Here is a 23,750-nt window from a genome sequence, read left to right on the forward strand (position 1 = left end):
GCTGTGCTCTCTGCTCCACCAGAACCTGATGTGCGTGATCTCATTTAGGCCGTACCCCAGCCCACTCACTGTCCCCCCAGCAAAAGAGGAAGGCGACGCTCAGAAAGGCCAGTTTGCTCAGAGACGGTCACACCGCTAGATGCGCCGCTGCTAAGCTCTTAGGTGCAAAGCCTGTTTCTCCTTCTTCAGTGGCACAGAGTCAGCCTCACGTTGTTTGTCTTTGATCGGCAGGACTATCAGTTCTCGGTCGTGTGCAACACCAAGAGACTGCACTGTTTTCCTGTCCTGGTGAGCGTCGTCAGCAGCGGGCTGCTCCGGATGTTCGGTCAGACACAGTGTATTCGCACCGAGAGAAGCGCATACCCTTTGGTAAGCGCTGGGTTTGCTTGCTTACCTTCTTCAGCTATTGAGTGAGTGCTCTGGGTCCTCTGGATCGTCAGTCATAAGAACCATTTCGTCTTAATTTTTCAATCCGGCTATGCTATAGCAACGTATGATTTTTTCCTAAGTTACTACTAAAGAATTTGCATGAGGGGATATTTTTAAGTATTCTGTCATAGTCTCCTAGGGAATCTTCTGAAAAAATACAAGCTTGACTGCAGAAGTGTCTTGGAGACAGAGAGTGAGTGAGTGTGTGTGTTTGTGTGTGTGTGTGTGTGTGTGTGTGTGTACAGCGGGTTGGAAGTCAGGAGCCCTGGTAACCCAGCTTTAGAGTCTTGTAAAGCTGGTATCACTCAGTGGTGGACCCTTCATTGACTCCGCGGGTAACGGATTGACTGCAATGAAGGAGAATCTGCCGGCTCTTGGGCCATCTTCCTTCGGATCCGTCCCTTCACTCACCCATCATTGCTCTGCATCATGAGGGTGTCTGATACCCAGAGCCACGTTCTCAGGGGTCTTTGTCAGCCAGCTCTAGCCTGGATTTAGACAGCAGGAAGCAGGGATCGGAGCCAGGAGGGCAGAAAGGTCGCACACCGTGGGCTCCGATCACATCCCCTCCCCTTCGCCTTCTAACCCAGAAGGGACAATGGCTTCCTCCACTCTTCCCACCCGCGTAACCCATGTGTGACTGACTTCCCTCTGTTTTACGTACTAAGGGTGGTGAAGACTTTCTGGTTAGACCCCGACTGGTGCCCTACAGGGATCTCCCAAAGCGGATCCTGACTGTCCCAAACCAGGAGGTTGGGAGAGCAAGCACCGCGGTTGGAAGTAGAGCCGTCAGAAGCAGGCCGCCCGGTCTGTGACAGAGGGCTGTGCCCACTCTGGGCCTTCACGGCCTTGGGGGTGCCGGGTGAACACACGGGGAACGCGGCACTGACCCAGAGCCGCCACTGGCCTGAGAGCGGGGCGCGGCCGGACCAGGGGGTCTGGAGGGACCCTGCAGACAGGGGGTCGCTGGGTGGACCGAGGGGGCTGCAGCCCCTCTGGGTCATTGAGTTTCCTCATTTTATTGCTTGTTTGTTCAGGATCAAAATGGACCAAGGCCCCATGGTTATTCTCTTAGACATCTCCAGAGATGCATACTTTTCTCCTTTCAGCCATTCTCAGAAAGACAGTGAAGCGCTCTCCCATCTGCTGAAACATTCGAATTTGTAGATGTAGCTTCCAAAGCCTGAAGGAAAGTTTGCGAATGATCTTGAGACAGGCTACTGCCCTGGCCTCCTGTAATTAATCCCAGAGGCAGCCTCGTACCTGTGTGTGCTGAGTCACTCAGCCGTGTCTGACTCTTTGTGACCCCAAGGACTGTAGCCCGACAGGCTCCTCTGTCCATGAGATTCTCCAGGCTAGAAGACTGGAGTGGGCTGCTATGCCCTCCTCCAGGGGATCTTCCCGACCCAGGGACCAAACCCACACCTCTTACGTCTCCTGCACTGGCAGGCGGGTTCTTTACCACTGTGCCACCTGGGAAGCCCCAGCCGTGAGCCTAAGGCCGGACTCAGACACCAATCTGGGGGAAGTGAGTTCAAGTTTCTCTCTTTGACAGTGGGCTTATTGCAGCGAGTTTTCCTTTTAAGTCTGTGCTTCAGAAGCTCCCACTCAGCTACCAGTATCCTCACCTCTTCATCAATAGGTTTACTGAGGAAGACGGTTGCTCCAGACCTGAATTATCTACTTCTCTCATAGTTCCTTAATTATTATTTTTTGTATAAGGGTTTAAAAAAAAAAGCCCCATAACACAAAAACTTGCCATCTAGTCATGCCTTAAAATGTCTTTATTTCTGATGGAAGGATAATCGCTTTACGGGATAGCATTGGTGTCAACACGAAGCAGCCGTCGGCACACATAGACCCCTCCCTCCTGAAACTGCCCCCCGTCTCCCACCCTCCCCACCCTCGAGGCTGTCTCCTCTGTTTGAGCGCCCTGAGGCACACAGCAGATTCCACTGGCTATCATTTCATCTAGGCGTTTTCAAGGGTACACTTGGGAAGTGTTCAGTATAGTCACACTGAGTCAGATCATTTCATCTAGGCGTTTTTAAGGGTACACTTGGGAAGTGTTCAGTATAGTCACACTGAGTCAGATCATTTCATCTAGGCGTTTTTAAGGGTACACTTGGGAAGTGTTCAGTATAGTCACACTGAGTCAGATCATTTCATCTAGGCGTTTTTAAGGAAATACTTGGGAAGTGTTTAGTGTATTCACACTGAGTCAGATCATTTCATCTAGGCGTTTTTAAGGAAATACTTGGGAAGTGTTCAGCGTATTCACACTGAGTCAGATCTCCGGAACTCTTCTGTCTTGCACAATTAGCACTTTATCTCTGCCAAACAAGACTCCCTGTTCCCCGCCCCTCATGGCCCTCCTGACCCCCGTTCTGCTGCGGCGCTTTCTGGGAATCTGACTCGTGTCAGCGGATCACTTACCAGCACATCTCTCGTGCCTGGCTTCCTTCCCGCTTCCCTCCCGTTTCCCTGACACCCCCTCAGTTCACGCATGTTGCCGCGTGTGACAGGACTTCCTCCTCTAAGGGTGAATGATTCTGCTCGTGCACACCCACTTATCTGCCTGAGGACGTGTGGCTGCTTCTGTCCCTCGGCTCGTGTGAACATCACCGCTGTGACCAAGTGCGGGCAGGTCTCTGCTTTCAGTTCGCTTCGATACGCGCCCTGAAATGGTTTCTAAGTCATTTTTCTCTTCTCTTTTTTCCCCTTGGAGAAGAAGCTTCACGTTAAGTGATCAGCAACTTCTCCCCCGAACCTCTGTGGGTGGAGACTGATGAACTAGATGTGCATGTTTGATTTTTCAGTACTTCAAGAAGCATGTGCTTTTGTGATGGTCGCTATTTCCTTCCTTTTTTACAAATGCTCACTGGTTTTAAGCACTTGACTATATGGATACCGTTAATGAATTGTTTTGTTGAGGTGGGGTCGACTTACACCGTCACATCAAGGTTTTCTGGTGTGACGCTGCGCTGGTGCTCCTGGGCCCCACCAAGCGCGTCTTCTGCTTGCAGGGCTACGCGCTGCTCTGGACGGGGCTCCCCGAAGGGTCGTTCTTCTTGTTTATTGTCATGTGCAGCCTGTCTCCTTACATCGCCATGAACAGCGTCAGCGATTACAAAGTAAGAAGAGGGAGGAGGGAAGAAAAACGCTGGGGCCTCAGTCATTATGTGTTAAATGCTATGGGTTTTCTCACAGGAAAACACTGTAACGTGTTCAACTCAGATAATGCAGTTCCATATTACTTCTATCAAGTCAGAAAAGTTACTTCTAAAAGCACAAAGTGCTTGTTACTTCAGAAGGACGAGAAAAGGGCGACAGTCTGGTGGGCACTCCAGTTAACCTAAACCTTCAAAGGGGAATATGATAAAACTTTCGACCACATCATTTCCTAACCACAGGGAAGAAATCACTGATACTGAAATTGAAGACCACAGTCAGGACTTTAGTCCACCTGCCGCTGTGCAGAGTACAGTTTTTCGGTTGTATTTGTGTTGGGTCACGTCCATTATCAAGGCAAGACAGTCATATCAGATTTAAAGAAGTAATATCTTACCATCTGAGTCAGTAATTATCCAGGAGTATATTTAGATAATGGAGAATTTACTGTTCTTCGGATAACAAAATAGCATTTCTTTTGAAGGAGACTGATTCAGGCTTTGATCATTAGGAGGCTACTGTTCTATTTATTCTTCAAACCTACCAGATAAAACAATTCTCATGTTTAAATGTCCATCTGGATGCAATTGGCTCTTTTGTCATCAGTTTCCTAAAAGCGGTGTACACGTTATTAAGATATTGAAAAAGTGAAAGTGAAAGTCGCTCGGTTGTGTTCAACTCTTTGCGACCCCATGGACTCCATGGAATTCTCCAGGCCAGAATACTGGAGTGAGAAGCCTTTCCCTTCTCCAGGGGATCTTCCCAACCCCGGGATCGAACCCAGGCCTCCCGCATTGCAGGTGGATTCTTTACCATCTGAGACACAAGGAAAGCCCAAGAACACTGGAGTGGGTAACCTATCCCTTCTCCTTCAGATCTTCCCAACCCAGGAATTTAATCAGAGTCTCCTACATTGCAGGCAGATTCTTTACCAACTGAGCTATCAGGGAAGCAGATTAAAATATTAAAATTTTAAAATATTAGATTTAAAAAAATTTTAGGGACTTCCCTGGTGGTCCAAGTGGTTAAGACTTCACCTTCCAATGCATGGGTTGAGGTTCGATACCTGGTCAGGAAGCTAAGATCCCGTGTGCCTGACAGCCAAAAAGCAAAACGTAAAACAGAAGCAGTATTGTAACAAGTTCAATAAAGTCTTCGAAAAATGGTCCACTTCAAGACACTTAAATTTTTTTAATTTATTATAATATTAGATCATATTTGCCTTTGAAAATCACCTGGTGTGTTTGTTTTGGATTTGAATTCCAACTGAATCCATGTATCTGCTGTGGTTTTCCATCAGAAGAGAACCAAGGCCCAGCTGTGGATTTCTGGCCTCTTCCCCTCTGCGTACTGGTGTGGGCAGGCGCTGGTGGACGTCAGCCTCTACAGTCTCATTCTCCTTTCCATGTATTTGATTTTCTACCTAGCAGACATGGTGTACATTTATCTCACAAGTCGAGTTATATTTGCTTTGGTAAGTAACAGTGGCACAGGCAATATCTTATACAGCAATTCATAGTAAACGTTCACATTGATATAGTTTCATATAATCATGAAGTTTCCACTTTTAGTTGGTCACAAACCCAAACAGAAACCATGCAGAGTGCATGTGTAATAAGAAACATAAGCAACTCTTGTAACCTCTTCCTCAGTTCGTATCTCATTTTTTTGACTTCGGTATCTCTTTGTATTGTCTTCAGGTTGTCATGACGCTTGGTTATGCAGCTTCACTTGTCTTCCTGACATACGTGATAGCGTTTATTTTTCGTAAGAGGAGAAAAAATAGTGGCCTTTGGTCATTTTGCTTCTATGTAGTAAGTACTTACACAAACCGTTCGTTTTCAAACTTTCAGTGTAATATTAAACATAGTCACCTTTGCCTTAAGCAATGGGGACAATCAATACCTTAAAATCACACCCTCGAAAGGGGAGTGGGTGTAACATGTTATGGAGTCAGTGATGGATGTTCCTGGAGAATTCATGTACGAACTCAACTCGAATTTACAGAGAAGATTTGTGTGCTATGCCTGCTAAGTCGCTACTTTCTATCCGACTCTTTGCGACCCCATGGACTGTAGCCCGCCAGGCTCCTCTGTCCTTGGGATTCTCCAGGCAAGAACACTGGACTGGGTTGCCATTTCCTTCTTCCCGACCCAGGGATCGAAACGGTCTCTCTTACATCTGCATTGGCAGATGGGTTCTTTAGTAGCGCCACCTGGGAAGCCCCTGGGGTCGCAGAAGAGTGGGACATGAATAAGCGACTGAGCATGTAAGATCACTGAAAACTTGGATGGAAATGTTAGTCTAAACTCTGGGGTTGCCTAGTCTCTGCATTTCAGGTGCCTTTTCGCTGAACTCCTCAGCTGCTGGTGGAATGTCTATCTTGCATACACAGCTCTCAGTTCTTGGAGTAGGAGTCTTGAAATCACGAGAGAAACCCAACCAAAGTCCACCTGCTAAGAAAATGCATATGATATCATCCACTGGTTTCTGTAAGGCGTTGGCAGCGGATTGTCCTGGTCAGCAGCTAGCTGTTGACTCACCCTTTGTCAGCGGACAGCGTTCTGATTTGGCATCTCTAGATAGTATTGGGTTGGCCAAAAAGTTAAGATGTTATGGAAACACCCAAGAGAAACTTTTTGGCCAACCCAGTATTTCTCAGTATTCCGCTGGTAGTGTCTGTAGAGATACTTTATTTGGAAGACTGATTTTGAGACACAGTCGTGAACATTTGGTGCACCAAAGTCTTTCCATTCATACTTTGCTGTGGGAACTCTTTTTTTTTTTCCAGCCAACAGACTTAATAATACTGCACAATATAAAACCAGAAGCTGGGTAAGCGGAACAGATGTCAGTCTGACTGACAGTTGATTTCTTTTCAGCTCACATTCTTGGTTAGCATACGTCCGGAAAAGGTGGACAGAAAATTCGTGTGCACACTTTGTGTCTTCTTGTCATTTCGGCTCTGAACAAAGTCTCTTTCGGGGTGGTGTTCGAGCGGCCTCAGGGTTATTGGCCAGCAGGGGCTCCGACAGGTCCGATCCTGTCAGAGTGAGCGAGGACTCCACTGTCCCAGCGTGAGCAGCCTCGGAGACGCTCTTCGAGCTGACTGGTCCTGAGTCAGCAGCCCGGAGTCGTGCTTCCTTTTTCTTTATGTCTTTGCCCACTCGCTCGGCTGGCTCTCGTTGAGCAGAAACCACTCCAGGCTGAGATTTAGTAAATGCACATCTAGACGAACGCCTGCTGCAGTGTGTGGAGGGAGGAGGCAGCTGCTGGGTTACCAGGCGCTCACCACTCACCCTATCTGCACAGATCCGACGGCCTCTCAGATGAGGACTCGCTCAGCGTCTCCGGTAGAACCGCGCCTTCGCCTCAGCTTTCACTGCAGAAGCAGGCCAGGGCAGGGGCTTCCTCATGGATGTAGCCTCTGCAGTGATGCTTTCAGTTGGGAAAAATGAGAAAGAATTTTCTCAGCAGATTTCAAAGTGTGTCAACTCCAACAGCATAGGACAGCGCTTCCAGAACTCGAAACATCAGACTCTGCCAGAGCGGAGCTTCCGTGTCTGTCCCCTGAGAGAGCAGAGACCATCCCCCGTCTCCCCGCCCCTCGCCAAGTCTGTGCATAGTAAGGCACGAAGGGCTGGTGAGGCAGACTCCCTCCAGCGCCTGGGGGAAGCAGACCTGAGTCTGCACTGTCTTATCGTGAATTCCTCCTGCAGAATTCCTCAGCGGCAAGTGAATAAACGAACAAACAAGGAAACTTGGCTTTGTTGTTTCTAAGTAGAGTCATGATAATACCGAGGCCTTTTCTGTTAGGTTTGTGGGTTAGTATGATGACCAAGACCTTCTCACTATCGTGTGAATAAGCAAGCTTTAGCAAATAAAGAACCACAGCCGAGAACTGAACTTTTGACACCGAAAAACTGCATTTTTCAAATCGAAATATATCTTCAAATGATTGGAGATCTTTTTTTCCCTTTATTGCCAATTAATTTTAAACTTACTATGGGTTAAAATAAGACAAAGCAGTATTGCAAAAACAAAGTAAGTTTTGCAAACTAAAAATTTCTTTGTTCACAATATAAAAAGTACACCATAGTGTTACAGTGTCCTACTTGTTTATATACTTTCTGATTATTTTCTTTTTTCTTTGCATTTGCCTGTTTCATTTTTTTATACCACTGAAAAGTAACCACATATTTATGGAATGTTGAAATATCAGATTTGAAAAATAATGAAGATTATCTAGTATAATTCTCCTCATTTTATGGAGGGAAAAAATTAAGTATTCTGTTTTTGGATTTTTTTTCTTTGATGCTTTAATCCTTTATAATTTCTTTTTTTTAAACTCTTTTATTGAAGTGTGGCTCATTTGCAATGTTGAGTTTAATTTCTGCTGTTCAGCGAAGTGACTGTTACATACACACATTCTTTTCCATTAGGGTTTATCACAGGACCTTGGATGTAGTTCCCTGTGCTGTATAGTGGGACCTTGTTTATCCATCCCGTACACAATCGTTTGGATCTGCTAGTCAAGTAACCTAATTAAAGTCACACAAAAATTAGTGGCAGACTCGGGATAAAACTGAGGTCTCAGTGAGTCTGTTTGAACAGTTTAGCTCTCACCTTCGTCTCCAGATTTTCCCTTTAAGAATTTTCTGTTGGGAGCTGAAGGTCTCTCTCATAACAAACTCTCCTCCCTTCCCTTCTCCCTTTGAAAGGAGAGTGTCCACACAAGGGAACATTCCCATGCATTTGATCAGAACACCTGCATCTTAAGCATGTCCTCAAATATCAGTGTCGCTGAGTGTGTATGGGGCTGACGTGTCCCCTCTTGCCTTGCAGGTCACAGTCGTCACGTTTGGCATCACGATGATACTTGGGCCTGACGCCCCTGTCCTGATAGCCTGCATGGCTTTAGCTCCCTCAGCAACCTTGAGTGGATTTATAACTTTTTTGCAATTGGTAAGAAATGTTATCAAATTGCCATTAATTTTGAATGCGCAGCCTATTAAAGCACTTTGCCTAAACCTAAGAAAACAGACAGCGGGCTGGTGTTTTCCTGGGAGCTGAGGTGGGAACGGAGTGGCATCTCTTTGGGGCGGCAGAAATGTTCCTAAGTTGAATTGTGGTGATGCTCTTGCATCTCTGCTAATTTACTAAAAATCTTTGAATCGCACATTTAAGATGAATGAATTTTATGGCATGAGAATTTAACCACAATAAAGCCATTCTGAAAGCTTTGCCAGGAATTCTCTGGGGGTCAGCAGTGAGGACTCAGCACTTTTGTGGTGGAGGGCCCAGGTTCAATCCCTGGTCGGAGAACTAAGATACCCAAAGGCATACTGGGCAGCCGGAAATAAAAAGAAAAGCTTCTGCCATATGCACTTTATGAAACGTAAACACTGTCAAATGTATTTAAAACGAATGTTAGATGGAAAAATGTTGCCTGATTCCATGGGTATTCATTATCCAGTGTGAGTGTATACTCACATACAATAACACTTACTCATTGAGAAATAGAATTAAACTGATGCTGAAGCGCCAATACTTTGGCCACCTGATGCGAAGGTGGTCATTTCCACTCTTTGGAAATGACCCCGACGCTGGGAAAGATTGAAGGCGGGAGGAGAAGGGGACGACAGAGGATGAGATGGCTGGATGGCATCACCGACTCAGTGGGCACGAGTCTGAGTAAACTCCGGGAGTTGGTGATGGACGGGGAGGCCTGGCGTGCTGCGGTCCGTGGCGGGGCCGGTTTACGCTGGGTCCTGACGAGCGGCGGGCGGCCGGCGGCGGGGGCGGCGGGGGCGGCGGGGGCGGCGGGCGACAGAACGGCCGAGGCAGGGATGCAGGAGAGGGTGCTCGGGGCACTGAAGAGGCAAAGGCGCTTCACACAGGAAGAGCCAGATGGCGCGGCGAGCGGGAGAGCTTGGCCAGGAGCACGCCGTCTTCCAGGAGGTCGTGGCTTAGAGGGAGCCGCGAGGGCTCCCCTGACCCCGTGTGCTCCCAGGGACCCGGAAAGTCAGCTGCAAAGTGTCCCTTCCCTTCACTGGCACTGCCTGGAATTCCCGACTGCAAACTCATTCCTTCATGCAAAGCCTTTCTCTCCTAAGATGTAAGTCGCCCTGTGAAGCGAAATACACCAACCCACGTGTGTCACACACGGCTGGGGAGGAATGAGTGACTTTCTGAACGCGCCGCTGGTGAAGAAAGAATCCCAGGACGGGACTAATTATTGCGATGGAAACAGTCGCCCCTGGGATCCAGGACGGCTCCTGGGGGCATTTAGGGCAAAGAAGGTGGAGCCCTAGAATCATTCACGGTGTAGACCCCTCTGTCTGTTACACCTGAGTAAACGGTCAGCAAACACTAAACCAAAATATCAAGGAAAAATAGAACGAAGAGATGGACAGACTTAGGTCACCTGCTGGGAGAGGCAGGCAGGGCTGGGTAGGGGTCCTCTCTTTCCTCTGTGGGGAATTGCTTGTCACCAGGGCACAAAGGGGGAATCAAACTTAATGAGGGAAATCTCCAATATGTAAAATTCCCTGTTAATTAAATGCGAATAAGAAAGCTGATGAATTTCCATTGAGCCTTTTTTTTTTTTTGGTCTTTGCAGAGAATCCATTCATACAGGATGAAACATCAAGACGCGAATTTTGACCTGAGTGCAGCTGACCTTCTAGTGTGCTTAATAGTAAGACAGCTTTTCTACCTCACTGCCTGCTTTTGGGGGCGGGGGGCGGGGCTTATCATTTACTGTAGTAACTCTTTGATCTTGTCTGAAGTGTGCCAACTTTGAAAGTGTTTTTAATATAGTCTTAGACAAAGCAATTACATTCAGATACAATTCTACATTCTAGTTATTTCTTATATGCATGAATGGACTGTGTAAATCCAGAATGCAGTATAAAATTAGATTTTCTTATTTATCCTGTCTACTGCCCCCTCCAAATTTGAGAGTTTGTAAAGAAATCCATGCAATATAACTTAAATCCTTTGCAATTAGAGATAAACAAAGCAAAAGTAAAAAAAAAAAAAAACAATGAAAAGGGAAAATGATTATACTGCTGTATATGGGCTGAAGGAAATTAGTGTCTTTGCATCTGTGGCAGTACTTTTCTAGGCATAGATCAAAAATAGTAGCCCTTGCCCTCATGGGGCTTAAATTCTGATGGAAGGAGGCAGATAATAAACTAAATAAATAACATGGGGTGTGAGATGGATGGACTTCAAAAATAAAAACCCGAAGGAGGCAAGGAAGCGAGCCTTAGGGACATCACAGGGAGGAATATTCCCGGAGGAGGTGGGAGAGTGACCCTGACTTGACCCAGGGTCAGGCAGGCGGCAGGGTAGCCACAGGGTAGAGTGAAGGTCACAGAGGTGACCAAGCTGAGTGTGGATGAACGGAGGGTTGACTGGGAGATCCTGGGTCACGTCCAGGACTTTGATCTTACTTTGTGAGAGCAAGGAGCCAGCGGAGTTTTCAGGAAGTGCTGTGATCTGATCTATGCTCTAAAATATGGCTCCCGTTGCTGTGTTGAGAGTAGATGTTTGGGGCAAGGGAAGAAGAGAGACCCACAGCCAGGGGCTGTGGTGTTACTGTCAGCGATTACTGTCCGGCTAGGGTGGGGGCAGCCCTGAGCTCTGGGTAACTTTGAAAGGAGAAACAGGTCACAGGTGCTGACAGACCGGATGTAGGTTGTCCATCAGGGAGAAAGAAAGGAGGCGGGTTCCCCAAGCTGGATCGTTACTGTAGAACTGATCTGTACGAATGTTTCAGACCTGTTTTATCTGAAGACAAGAGACCCAAACTATGATTCAGATGTTTCTGATGTGAACTCACCCCTCAGTGTAACTGCTTCTTTGCTCCTAGCCTTACTTTCAGGCTTTGCTCTTCATGTTTGTCCTGCGATGCCTAGAAGCAAAGTGTGGAAAGAAAATAATGCAAAAGGATCCTGTTTTCAGGTTGGGATAAAAGTTAATTTCATACTTAATATTGCATTTTAATATTCCTGGGGAGTGGCTGCACCCTCAGCCTCTTAATGCTGATTTATATTGACAGTATAAATAGCGTGATGATTTTCAGCATGGTCAGTGGATTTCTGGCTGAACTGCCAGGAAACGGGACACCTAGGCAGAGGCGTGCATCCCTTGTAGCTCAGTTGGTAAAAGAATCTTCCTGCAATGCAGGCGACCTGGGTTCGATCCCTGGGTCAGAAAAAAATCCTGGAGAAAGAAATGGCAACCCACCCCAGTATTCTTGCCTGGAGAATCTCAAGGACAGAGGAGCCTGGCGGGCTACAGTCAGTGGGGTAGCAAGAGTCGGACACGACTGAGTGACTAAATCATCCCACCAGGCAGAGTTCTGCCATCAGTCAGCTGAAGGGAGCTTTCAAGCTCTCAAAAATTTAATGAGAATTCAAATACTTGTTTGACTTAGTATGAATAGAATGCTAGATTTCTAACTTAAAAAAAAATAGATATTCTGTAAGCAAGAAAGGTTTACTGTATAGCACAGGGACCTGTGGTCAATATCTTATAATAACTAATAATGGAGAATAATCTGAAAAATAATCAATGTGTATACGTGTAACTGAATCACCTTGCTGCGCACAGGAAACATTGTAAGTCAGCTCTACTTCAATAAAATGTATATATTAAGAGAAGCATTTTAATGAGAACTCAAATATGCCCTTTTCCCACTCAAGAGGATCACACATGCCTGACCAGAGCGATAGGATGAGGTTGGCTCGGCAGCACAACTCAGGGTGTTTTAGCAGGGGGAAGACTCCAGCCTCCCCTGAATACTGGGATCCTGGAAGGGGCGGGTCGCCATCTCCTTCTCCAGGGATCTTCCCGACCCGGGGATCGAACCCAGGTCTCCTGCACTGCAGGCAGAGTCTGAGCCACAGGGAAGCCCCAAACAGTAAAGGACGCCAGGCAGATACTGGGTGTGAGTCACGTGGGCTCAGAGTCAGGAGAGAAGAACGCAGGGGACCTGATTTTCAAAGCAGTGGCAGTGCTTGCTGAGAAATTCGAAAGGGTCAGAGACACTCATTAGGAGAACCGCAGCAACACCGAGAAGGGGATTCGGTTGCAGGGGTGGACGTTCCTGGCAGAAGAAGACATGATATTCATAGTCAGCATCATCACCAGTTTGTTGAAAGCACCACGGTGAAATCACAGAGAAGCTCATTTTTTTTTTAACTTTTTATTTTGTATAATGATATAGCCAATCACAATGCGATAGTTTCAGATGAGCAGCAAACTGCCCCAGCTCTACGTATACCTGTATCCATCCAGGCTGCCACATAACCACGAGTTCCTTGTGCTTACAGTAGGAGCTTGTTGGCTATCCATTTAAAATATAGCCATTTTAAATATAGTCTATGGCGGGGGGAGTGGGAGGGATAGTTAGAGAAGCTGATTTTTGAAAATGAATAAATAAATAAATATAGTCTATGGCAGGGGGAGTGGAAGGGATAGTTAGAGAAGCTGATTTTTGATACATTTTTGATACCTAGCAAAAAGTCATGTGCTGTATATTTCACCTTTTCTGTAGAATTTCCCCAAAAAGCAGAGATGCTCGTTCAAATGCGGAAGAACATGCAGGTGAAGACGAAGATGTTCAAGCAGAAAGAAGAAGAACAGCCACCGCCCTGAACACATCAATAGAGGAGGTAGGGACACAAGTGGCAAAATGAGTTAATGGAATGTTCAGGAGCTCAGGAACAGAGGTTGATTGATGTGCTGGGTTTTGTTTAGAAAGTTTGGGGTTCGGGGTGTGTGTGCGCTCAGTGGTGTCTGACTCTGTGACCCCATGGACTGCAGCCCGCCAGGCGCCTCTGTCCACGGGAGTCTCCAGGCAAGAACACTGGAGTGAGTTGCCATTTTATCCTCCAGGGGATCTTCCCAACCCAGGGATTGAACCTGTGTTGCTTGTATCTTCTGCACTGCAGGTGGGTTCTTTACCACTGAACCACCTGGGAAACCATGCTTTTATGTAATTCCTAAATATGCAGGCACGTCTTTCGAAGTCCGTGATGTTCAAAGAAGAATGCAAATCACACTGGTTTCATCTTTTTTGTTTTTTGAGAAAAATGGACTTGGATATGTAGAGCTGCAATTTCAAACCCCCAGTTTCATGAGTCAAAGAATTTATGTGAGATTTGTTATAGAATGCCAGATAGAGATTAAGGTTTTAAGGATTACTCTTTGATTTTGATATGGGAGGTGTTCACACGAGTTTAGATACTTCTGTTACTGGAAGGCGAGAAGCCAGCCTAAAATGGTGCTGTTTACTCAGTCCACTGATTTTTTGTTTGTTTGTCTCATAGGTAAATTTGTTTGTGTTATAGTTTAGATTCCACGTATAAGTGACTTCATGCGATATTTGTCTGTATCTTTCTGACTCACTTCACTTACATCACTTACATCATCTCTAGGTCCATCCAGGTTGCTGCAAATGACATGATTTCTTTCTTTTTATGACTGAGTAATATATATATATATGTATATATACATATATACATATTCTTTATTCATTCATCTGTTTTTAGCAAGAAGTATGGTCAGCATCCATGAATGCATGTTACATTTGAGACAAGCAATGTGGATTGCCCTCAACACAAATATGGTTTGGTTCATGACAGAGGGCAAGAGAGGCTCCAGGAGGCAGAGCGTAGAAATGAAAAGTGACCGCTGCTTAAGAGGAAGTCACTCTGTCCTGTATTCCAGAAACCGGCCATAATTGCTAGTTGTCTGCACAAAGAATACGCAGGCCAGAAGAAAAGGTGCTTTTCAAGAAGGAGGAAGAAGACAGCAGTGAGAAACATCTCCTTCTGTGTTAAAAAAGGTTTGTAACTGTCAGTGTTTAAATTCGCCATTGTTTTTAGAAATACCCACTGAACATCGAGGTTATTGACACTGTTGTAGTTGCTGAAGCATTCATTCACTCATTCAACATATGTTTTCTTGAGTGCACCAGGGGCTGTTTAAGAAGCTGGAAATATAATTATGAAACAGAGACAAATGCGTGATAGCATAGTTTTTACATCCCCAGAGGGGTCAGTAAACAAAAATGACTTATCAAGAGAAGTTTCAGATGTCACACTGGCAGGTTCTATGGGGAACATTCAAATCTGTGACATGACCTGAGTGACTCGGGGCCACATTCACTTAGGGTTGAAATCTAAAAGCCTCAGTTGCTCAGTCATGTCCAACTCTTTGCGACCCCATGGACTGTGACCCACCAGGCTCCTCTGTCCATGGGATTCTCCAGGCAAGAATACTGGAGTGGGTTGCCATTCCCTCCTCCAGGGGATCCTCCCAACCCATGAGTTGAACCCAGGTCTCCTGCATTGCAGGTGGATTCTTTACCGTCTGAGCCAGCAGGGAAGCTTAGGGTAGGGAAGACTTTTCTTGAGCAGAGACGTTTAAGCCAAGATCCAGGTGAGAACAGGCCTCAGGTTGGTGTGGTGGTAAAGAACCCACCTGCTAATACAGGAAATACAAGAGACTTGGATTCAATCCCTGGGTCAGGAAGCTCCCCTGGAGGAGGGCATGGGAACCCTCTCCAGTGTTCTTGCCTGGAAAATCCCATGGACAGAGGAGCCTGGCGGGCTACAGCCCACAGGGCCACAAAGAGTCAGACACGACTAAAGCGACTTGGCACAGCTCAGCACTAGGTGATAAGGAGGTGCCAGCGATGTCAGCGTGCAGAGGTAAGAGCTTCCCAGACGGAGGACACAGCGCGGGCTCAGACGCAGGCCTGCCTTTGGCGTGGGTAAGGCGCTCAGAGAGGCCAGCAGATGCTCTGTAAACTGAAGGAATGCTCTCAGAGGTTAGCAGGGCCCGCAGGGTCCAGCGTGAAAAACAGCGAAGTTTAGATATTAGGCCAGTTGAACAGAATGCCACTGGAGGGATTTTGTCACCATTTAATTGATACTTTGAAAAATGTTTCACCCTGGCTATTATTTGTCCATGAATTTGGGTGGTGGACAAGCTAAGAGGCGTTCATATCATTGTACCATCTCAGATGAAAGATGATAATGACTCAGACACAGGTGGTGGAGTTTGAGATGGAGAAAAGATGCCTGAGTCCCCAGGTCTAGGAATTACTGAGGTGCTCAGCAGGCCAGCCATCTGCAGTATAAAAAATTATGGGCACGTTTTTCACTGGAAAAAGACCCATGTATGGACAGCAAGTGTCAGTCTCTAAGCTTTTTTTCAAAATGTTTTATATAATTATAGGGGTTCAAGAACATGTTTTGGTGACATGGATTACATATATGATAAAAAAATTCCAAATGGCAATGGAGATGAACATGTATCTCAAGTAGTTGCTGAAGAAGCAGATTTATGTTATTGCTTTACTTCCAATACTGATTCAGGCAGGTGCCTGTCTTTCAGGAGAAATTTTGGGATTGCTGGGACCTGACGGTGCTGGTAAAAGTTCGTCTGTTAGAATGATATCTGGGATGATAACGCCAACAGCTGGAGAGGTAGTGCAAATGAAGATGTGGTTTCCGTTCCCCAAGTAGACACGCTATAATAGATAGAGGTGATGTCCTTGTGAGCCTGTACTGTGAGTAAATAGTTTTCTGCAATAAACATATGGGGTGACTTCTGTAGTATTTCTTCGATGTTCATTAGCCACAAGTCAGTTTCTCGAGGAATCGTGTGGCTGAAGACGAGCCTGCACATTTCTGAAACCAGCGCCCCCGCTTTCTCAGGTGGAGCTGACGGGGTACGGTTCGGATCTGGATCAGCAGGGGGACGCCAGCATCCGGTTCCTGGGCTACTGTCCCCAGGAGAATGTGCTGTGGCCCAGCCTGACCACGCGCGAGCATCTGGAGGTGTTCGCCGCTGTGAAAGGGCTGCGGCGAGCGGACGCCCGCGTGGCCATCTCACGGTACTGCGCGCCCATGAGGCTCCTCTGTGCCGTCCTGATACAGAGTGGGCAGTAGGGGGGACAGCTCCATCTTTGGGGAGCAGCAGGGGTGCAGAGGGGATGGAGGCCAGGGGCCAGACCCTGCATCCCCGGCTGGGGAACCCTTAAAAAGTAAATGGCGTAGAATAATAGTCAGTGTTCAGTGATACACAGGGTGTCACTTACACGTGGGATCTAAACTGTGACACAAATGAACTTATCGAAGAAACAGGAACAGAGTCACAGAGAACAGACTTGTGGTTGCCCCGGGGAACCTGGGATACGGGGGGATGGAGAGAGAGCCTGGGCTTGGCGGGCGCAAGCTCTCACACACAGAGTGGGTAAATAACAGAGTCCTGCCATACAGCACAGGGAACTCTATTCAGTGTCCTGGGTTAGACCCTAAGGGAAAAGAATATGGAAAAGAATGTGCATACGTATAGCTGATGCAGTTTGCTGTACCGCAGAAATTAACGCAACATTGTAAATCAGCTACACTTCAGCAAAATGAATTGAAAAAATGTTGAATGAATGAATAATCATCTATTTCATTAGAATTCAAGTTAGTTTTAAAATTTTTTTACGAGACGTAAATCTTTCATGTTCAGAATAAACTTTATTCTCTGATGGTTAGATTTTTAAATTTTTTTTTAACTGGGGGAGAATTGCTTTACAATGTTGCGTTGATGGTTAGTTCTGAGAGTGATGGAGCCAAGGAGGGGACCCAGGGCCATAACCCCGGTGTGGGGTTAACCTTCTCCCCACATCCTCTCCTGATCTCACCGTTTCCCACCAGACTGGTGGACGCCTTCAAGCTGCAGGAACAGCTGAACGTTCCCGTGCAGAAGTTACCGGGAGGGACCGCCAGAAAGGTGCGTGTGTGCCGCGGGCTGCCTGGAGGGTGGCGGGCGGAGGCAGGAACAGCCCCGTGTCTCTGCCTTGCAGCTGTGTTCTGTGCTGAGCCTGCTGGGAGACCCGCCCGTCCTGCTTCTGGATGAGCCGTCCACAGGCTTGGACCCCGCCGAGCAGAAGCAGCTGTGGTGAGCGGCGCCCTCGGGGCCAGGAGGCGGGACCTTCTGTGAAAGGAGCGTTTTTAAGCTGACCTTGGAAAAGCAGATCCACTGGCCCCTAGCTGAGCGGAGACAACTCACCGTCCTAGGGAAACCAGGGTTTAACAAGTAGATCCTCTCAGGGGCTTCCCTGGCGGCTCAGCAGTAGAGAACCCACCTGCCAATGTAGGAGGCGGGAGTTCGGTCCCTGGGTTGGGAAGATCCCCTGGAGGAGGGCACGGCCGCCCGTTCCAGTGCTCTTGCCTGGAGAGAGCATGGACAGAGGGGCCTGGTGGGCTGCAGTCCACGGGCCGCAATTGAGTCGGACACGACTGAGCAACGAAACAGCGCATTCTCTCATAGCGCACCATCTTCAAGTGGATTCACCTGGGGTTAGAAAACCCCTCAGTGTCTCACTGGAATTTTAGGTCCTGCGATTTGGAATGTAGATTAATTTTGCCAATTATTGAGATGTCTGTAACTTTTTCCTTAGAAACTATTAGCTTGCGAATACATTTTCCTCCTTTGCTTCCCCCCCCTCCCCCCGCCTTTAGCTAACCTGTTAAATTTGTTGATCTAGACTTTCTTTTAATAGTTTTTAAATTCCTATTGAGGACTTTATATTTGCAGTTATAAAATTCTCCAATCCACTTTCATATTTGTGTCTGCCCAGTATTTTCCCAACTTTTTAAAAGAACTTTGTTATGGAAATTTTATACAAATGGAAAGAGAATCACATGTGACTCTGTTAAGCCAAATGCTCTCTGTGTAAGGCCAATCTTTCTTCATCTTTGCCTCCACCCACTTCCTTTTGCTGCTTTCCAATTATTTTGAAGCAAATACTAGGCAGCGTATCCTTCATTTGTAAACATTTCAGTTAGCTTCTGCAAAAGAAGTGAAATTTTCTTTTTTTTTCAACTTAACCAGAATGCCATTAACACACCTAAAAACTATTATCAAAACCTTCTATGTAATCACATTTTCCTGTTTTTTTTTAAATTTAGAATTTAAATATGATTCATGAATTGTATTTTAGCCATAAAATTTCCCTTCCGTCTCTCTTTTTTCTCACCCTTATAAAATACGGCATTACTGTTGGGGCTCATTCAGGCAGACGATCCAGACAGCTGTTAGAAACACGACGAGGGGCGCCCTGCTGACCACCCACTCCATGGCCGAGGCGGAGGCCGTGTGCGACCGTGTGGCCATCATGGTGTCCGGGAGGCTGAGGTGGGTGCCGGCCAAGCCTGCCCTCAATTTCTAAACGAGACTTGCTATGAAAGGGCCAGGCTTGCCCAGTGGCTCAGCGGTAAAGAATCCAACATGCAGGTTCGATCCTTAGTTCTGGACGACACCCTGGAGAAGGAAATGGCAACCCACTCCAGTATTCTTGCCTGGAGGATCCCACGGACAGAGGAGCCTGGTGGGCTACAGTCCATGGGGTTGCAAAGACCTGGACACTGCTTAGTAACTAACACAACAATATGAAAAGGGCAAAACCACTGTAACCAGCGAAACTCTTCCCCCCTCCCGCAGGGACCCCTTTCCCTACATCTGAAATTTAAGAATAACAGGAAAAAATCCCAGGGATGAGATTTTCCCAGCGTGCCTTCCTTCTTGTTCACAGATGCATCGGCTCCATCCAACACCTGAAAAACAGCCTCGGCAAGGATTACATTCTGGAACTAAAACTGAAGGAGGCTTCCCAGGGGACGTCGGTCCACATGGAGGTCCTGAGGCTTTTCCCGCGGGCCGCCCAGCAGGAAAGGTGAAGGAGCTCTTGGCTGTGAGGAGCAGGCTGGCTTCTCCCATCCGTGGTTCCTTTTTTGCTCTGTGAGCACTTCAGGGCAATTAGACCTCAGCAGCAAGGGAGGGACCTCAGAAACAGATTTACGTCTTCCCGATTAGAGGAGATGTGTGAGCGTCCCCAGAAAGATGTGTCCCCCCGGGGAGGCCTGGGGACCCCGTCCTGGGCCTCCGCGGCCACCCAAGGCTGGTCCCCAGGTCTGGAGTGGGACTTGGAAAAACAGGAGAGGAAGTTCTGATGACTTGAATCTGCACAAAGCGCAGCCAGCCTGGGGCACCTTCCCGGGGCTTCCCCATAAATATTTAAAATATATAAATATTTACTGTTTTAAAGATACAACTATTTAGGGTGAATCAGCCCCATCAGAAATTGGGATCATCAAAGCGTGTCCCTTTAGTGGCGTTTTCCTGCCTCACAATGAAGAACAGAAGGGGGTGTGTATGTGGGCACAGAGACACAGGGGTGTGGTTTCTCAAGGCGGGGGCAGGGAGCGGGAGCAAGAGCTGAATTTGAAGTTCCTCGGGGGAAGAAGCCACGGAAGAAGCAGGGTGTACCACCCAGTACAAAGCAACGGAATCATCTAAGCGGGGTGTGGGGACGCAGGACTCAGTCCCATTCCTGGACCTCAAGCCACGGCTTTGATGTAGACAGGCAGGAGAGCAGGGCTGGGTGAAGACTGGGGTCTGAGCAGCTTCGGGGCGGCCGGGGGCTTCACAGTCTGTTGGGAACGAGCCGCGCATGGGGCCTGAGGTCCCAGCAGAGGGGGACGAGGGGACGGGGGCAGAAATCAACCCTGGCACTTCCTCCCCTTCGAGCTGGGTCAACTGCAGATTGGCACAAGCCGTCGGCCTGCCTCCCTCTACAAGGATCAAACCGGGTGCTGCCGCAGCAGCGGGCCTCCAGTGCCCCCTAGAGAGTTCCAGGTAGGGGGCAGGCACGCGGCGTCTGTGCTCCGGGGAAACAGGACCGGTCCTCAGATGGTTAGATGTCCTCAGGAGCCCATTTTGCGAGCCCAACACTTGCACCTCCCCACATCTAGAAAAGCACTAACCGCCTTCGTGGCGACAACGGCCCCTCGTGGTCAGCAGCAACCGTCACGAGACCAACAGAATCCTCTGCAAAAACCACGTGCCTGACTGCATGTACCCCCCTCCAGCAGAATCACCTCCGCACTGACCTTGCCCCGCTGCCTCTTCCGAGCAGCGTCTCAGAGCGATCTCAGGCGCTGTCTCTCAGGCTGCAGTCCTCACTTTGCCCCAAATCAAACTTAACTCACAGCGCTCCTGTTGTGCTTTTTTTTAAGTGTAAAGCCATCTCAGTCCCCTCACCACTGTGACCCTCACTCTCAACCACGTGTCTCTTGCCTTCACTTTCTGGTTACAAGGATGAAATATTGGGATTAGCTCTAACTTATTCAAGCTCTGCAAAGGGATTCATTCAGAACGTCTGTGTTCCACGAGGAAAAGGTTTGAATAAACTACACTGAGCATTGTTGTTCAGTTGCTAAATGGTGTCTGACTCTTTGCAACCCCACGGGCTGCAGCACGCCAGACGCCCCCGTCCTTCACCATCTCCTGGAATGTGCTCAAGCTCATGTCCATCGAGTCAGTGATGCCATCCAACCATCTCATCCTCTGTCGCTCTTCTCCTGCCCTCCATCTTTCCCAGCATCAGGATCTTTTCCAATGAGTCAGCTCTTGGCATCAGGTGGCCGAAATATTGGAGCATAAATGTAATTATACTGGATCATTTCCAGGAGAATTATCTCCAACCGCCAGCCAACAAAGCCACTGCAAGAAGTATCTATTGAAATTTATCTTATTGTTTCATATTGAAGCCAAATGTTAATTTGCACTAATTTTATTTGTTAATAAAATTTTTAAAAATAATAAAATTTATTTACTAACTTTTAATATCAACTTTTATTTTGATGGTCATTTTCCCCCTTGAAACTCAAGATGAAGTGTGACACTTTTTCTGTCTCCAGGTACTCCTCCTTCTTGGCTTATAGACTGCCTGTGCAGGATGTCCAGCCTCTCTCTCAGGCCTTTCACAAGTTAGAGACAGGTAAGAATGGCCATTTTTAAGTAAAACTTTTGAAGAATTAGTTCTTACCTTAATTGTGTTCATTTTTCAATTGATGTACAGATGATTTACACTATTATATTTATTTCAGGCACACAAAACAGTGATTCAAAGCTTTTGTAGATTCTACTCCATTTAAAATTATTATAAAATGCTGGCTGTATCCCCTGTGCTGTACAATATATCCTTGCAGTTTTTTATTTTACGTGAGATGCATATTTATACAGCACACCTTCTTTATCCGTTCGTCTGTTGATGGACACTTAGTTTGCTTCCATATCTTAGCTATTGTAGACAATGCTGGTTTTGAACACTGGAGTATATGAATCTTCTTGAACTGGTGTTTTCATTTTCTTTAGCTATACATCCAGGAGTGGGATTTCTAGATCACACCGGAGTTCCATTTTTAGAACAAGTTGCAAGCTAAGAGACATTGGGTAAAGCCACGTAACCCCTGTGTGTCTAGATGGCTCGTCTGTAAGTGAAAGGCAGGATCAGTGGCCACTTGGCAGGATTGCTGGGAGGACTGAGCAAGTCCATCTGGAAGAGCCTAGAGCGGCGCCTGACTCCTCGTGTTTGAGACGAAAGAAATCTGGTTTGCTTTCTTGCTCTTCCTAAATGTAGACACACCTGCCTACTCCTGCGCCAGGGCTTCACACTCTACTCCTTCTTCCCGGAATTCTGCTTCTTACATATCCAGGCTGTTCCTCACTTCTTTTAGGTTTATGCTCAATTATCAGCTTGTTACTGTGGCCTTCCTTAAAATCATCCTGGAAAAAGAGCCCCAACATATTTCCTAGATATTTCTTTTCTCCAGAGTAGCTACTCTTAGTTACTTTATTACACATGTAAGTGCTTCTTTAGAATGCAGACGGCATGAAGGCAGGGCTTTAGGCTTTGCCCGACCTCTGCTGCTCCATCCCCGGAACCCAGGGGTGGCTTGTGCGCCGAGGATCCTGTGTGTAAACGGTGAGCTGTGGACCCGTGAGTGTGTATGGAGCGCATCTGATGGTAGATTTCCTGGTGGAGAAATCTGGTAGAGATTTCCGGTAGAGAGATGGGACTGCAGAGGAACTGGCTGCAGCACAGTTACGCAGGACCTTGAGGTCTTTTTGAAGGGAATGCGATGGAATTGCAACCTTCCTCATGTGTAAGAATGCATCGGTGAGTTCCTCAGTCCCTCGAGGAACTTAGCTGTCTCCCCAAGATACAGGTACTAAGTAATAGGTTGGCTATGAAGTTCGTTTGAGTTTTTCCATAAGATGTTACAAAGGAACTTTGTGGCCAACCCAGTAATAAACCATATTATCAGTAAGTGATCTGAGAAAATTCTATCAAGATGAGTTTAATATGTATTTATACTGATATTATGACTTTTCACTATTTCATTCTTTCACCAAGCATTTGTTCATTCGGTTCTGTGTTCCATTCATATTCGTTACTGGCACTTTTATTTCAGATGACTTTGAAAAGGTGGTTGGTAATAAATAATTGTAAGCCTCTACCACCAGTCTGTTTTTTTTCAGTGAAACATGACTTTAACCTGGAAGAATACAGCCTCTCTCAGTGCACCTTGGAGAAGGTGAGTCATCCCGCGTGAGCTGGTGTCGTGCCTGTAAATTTCACATAAAAGTCCCATGCATGTTGCCTGTTTCTTTTGAGGCCAATCAACAGCTTGCTCATTGTTTTTCCTTTTTCTCTGCCTCCCACTCAGGTGTTCTTAGAACTCTCTAAGGAGCAGGAGCTGGGGAATGTCGATGAAGAGGTTAATACAACCATGAGATGGAAACTCCTCTGCCCCTCAGAGGGCCCGTGAAGCCTCCAGCCCGATCATTCTCTGTTGATGTTATTTAAGCTCATGTCGCACGTAACAATTAGCAGTATATATGATTTTAAAATGGCTTCCCAGTTGGTGCTAGTGGTAAAGAACCCGCCTGCCAATGCAAGAGACACAAGAGACGTGGGTTCAATCCCTGGGTCGGGAAGATCCCCTGGAGGAGGGCGCGGCAGCCCACTCCAGTGTTCTTGCCTGGAGACTCCCGAGGACGGAGGGGCCTGCTGAGCAGCACAGGGAACCGGTGCTCAGGGCTCTGTGGCGACCTAAACGGGAAGGAAATTCAAGAAAGAGGAGTTGTGTGATTACGTGTAACTAATTCTCTTTGCTGTACCATAGGAACTCACAACATTGTAAAGCACCTATGCTTCAATAAAAATGAATAACAAAGACATAGATTTTATAAAGTAAAACAATAAAATAAAACAGTTAAAATTG

General features: G+C 46.9%; 1 protein-coding gene across 7 annotated transcripts in view; it reads left to right on the plus strand.

The window, feature by feature from the left end:
* The window catches only part of ABCA6 (ATP binding cassette subfamily A member 6), a 60,929-nt gene extending 37,179 nt beyond the window's left edge, over positions 1-23,750 (plus strand). For 3 of the 7 annotated variants that reach the window (XM_043905697.1, XM_043905698.1, XM_043905703.1), the window contains 19 exons: positions 232-369; positions 3,456-3,563; positions 4,901-5,074; positions 5,301-5,414; positions 8,446-8,565; positions 10,223-10,300; positions 11,480-11,571; positions 13,169-13,286; positions 14,344-14,461; positions 16,018-16,109; positions 16,341-16,519; positions 17,334-17,409; positions 17,483-17,577; positions 18,697-18,816; positions 19,214-19,354; positions 20,209-20,316; positions 21,381-21,460; positions 22,990-23,060; positions 23,193-23,750. In XM_043905697.1, the coding sequence (XP_043761632.1) occupies positions 232-369; positions 3,456-3,563; positions 4,901-5,074; positions 5,301-5,414; positions 8,446-8,565; positions 10,223-10,300; positions 11,480-11,571; positions 13,169-13,286; positions 14,344-14,461; positions 16,018-16,109; positions 16,341-16,519; positions 17,334-17,409; positions 17,483-17,577; positions 18,697-18,816; positions 19,214-19,354; positions 20,209-20,316; positions 21,381-21,460; positions 22,990-23,060; positions 23,193-23,294 (2,124 nt within the window). In that variant the 3' untranslated portion in view covers positions 23,295-23,750. Of the gene's footprint in view, positions 1-231; positions 370-3,455; positions 3,564-4,900; positions 5,075-5,300; positions 5,415-8,445; positions 8,566-10,222; positions 10,301-11,479; positions 11,572-13,168; positions 13,287-14,343; positions 14,462-16,015; positions 16,110-16,340; positions 16,520-17,333; positions 17,410-17,482; positions 17,578-18,696; positions 18,817-19,213; positions 19,355-20,208; positions 20,317-21,380; positions 21,461-22,989; positions 23,061-23,192 lie in introns of those variants that run through there. The other 4 variants (XM_043905699.1, XM_043905701.1, XM_043905702.1 and 1 more) reach the window with 4 other exon arrangements.

This window comes from Cervus elaphus, chromosome 5 (genome assembly GCF_910594005.1).
Source record: "Cervus elaphus chromosome 5, mCerEla1.1, whole genome shotgun sequence".
Lineage (NCBI taxonomy): Eukaryota > Metazoa > Chordata > Mammalia > Artiodactyla > Cervidae > Cervus > Cervus elaphus.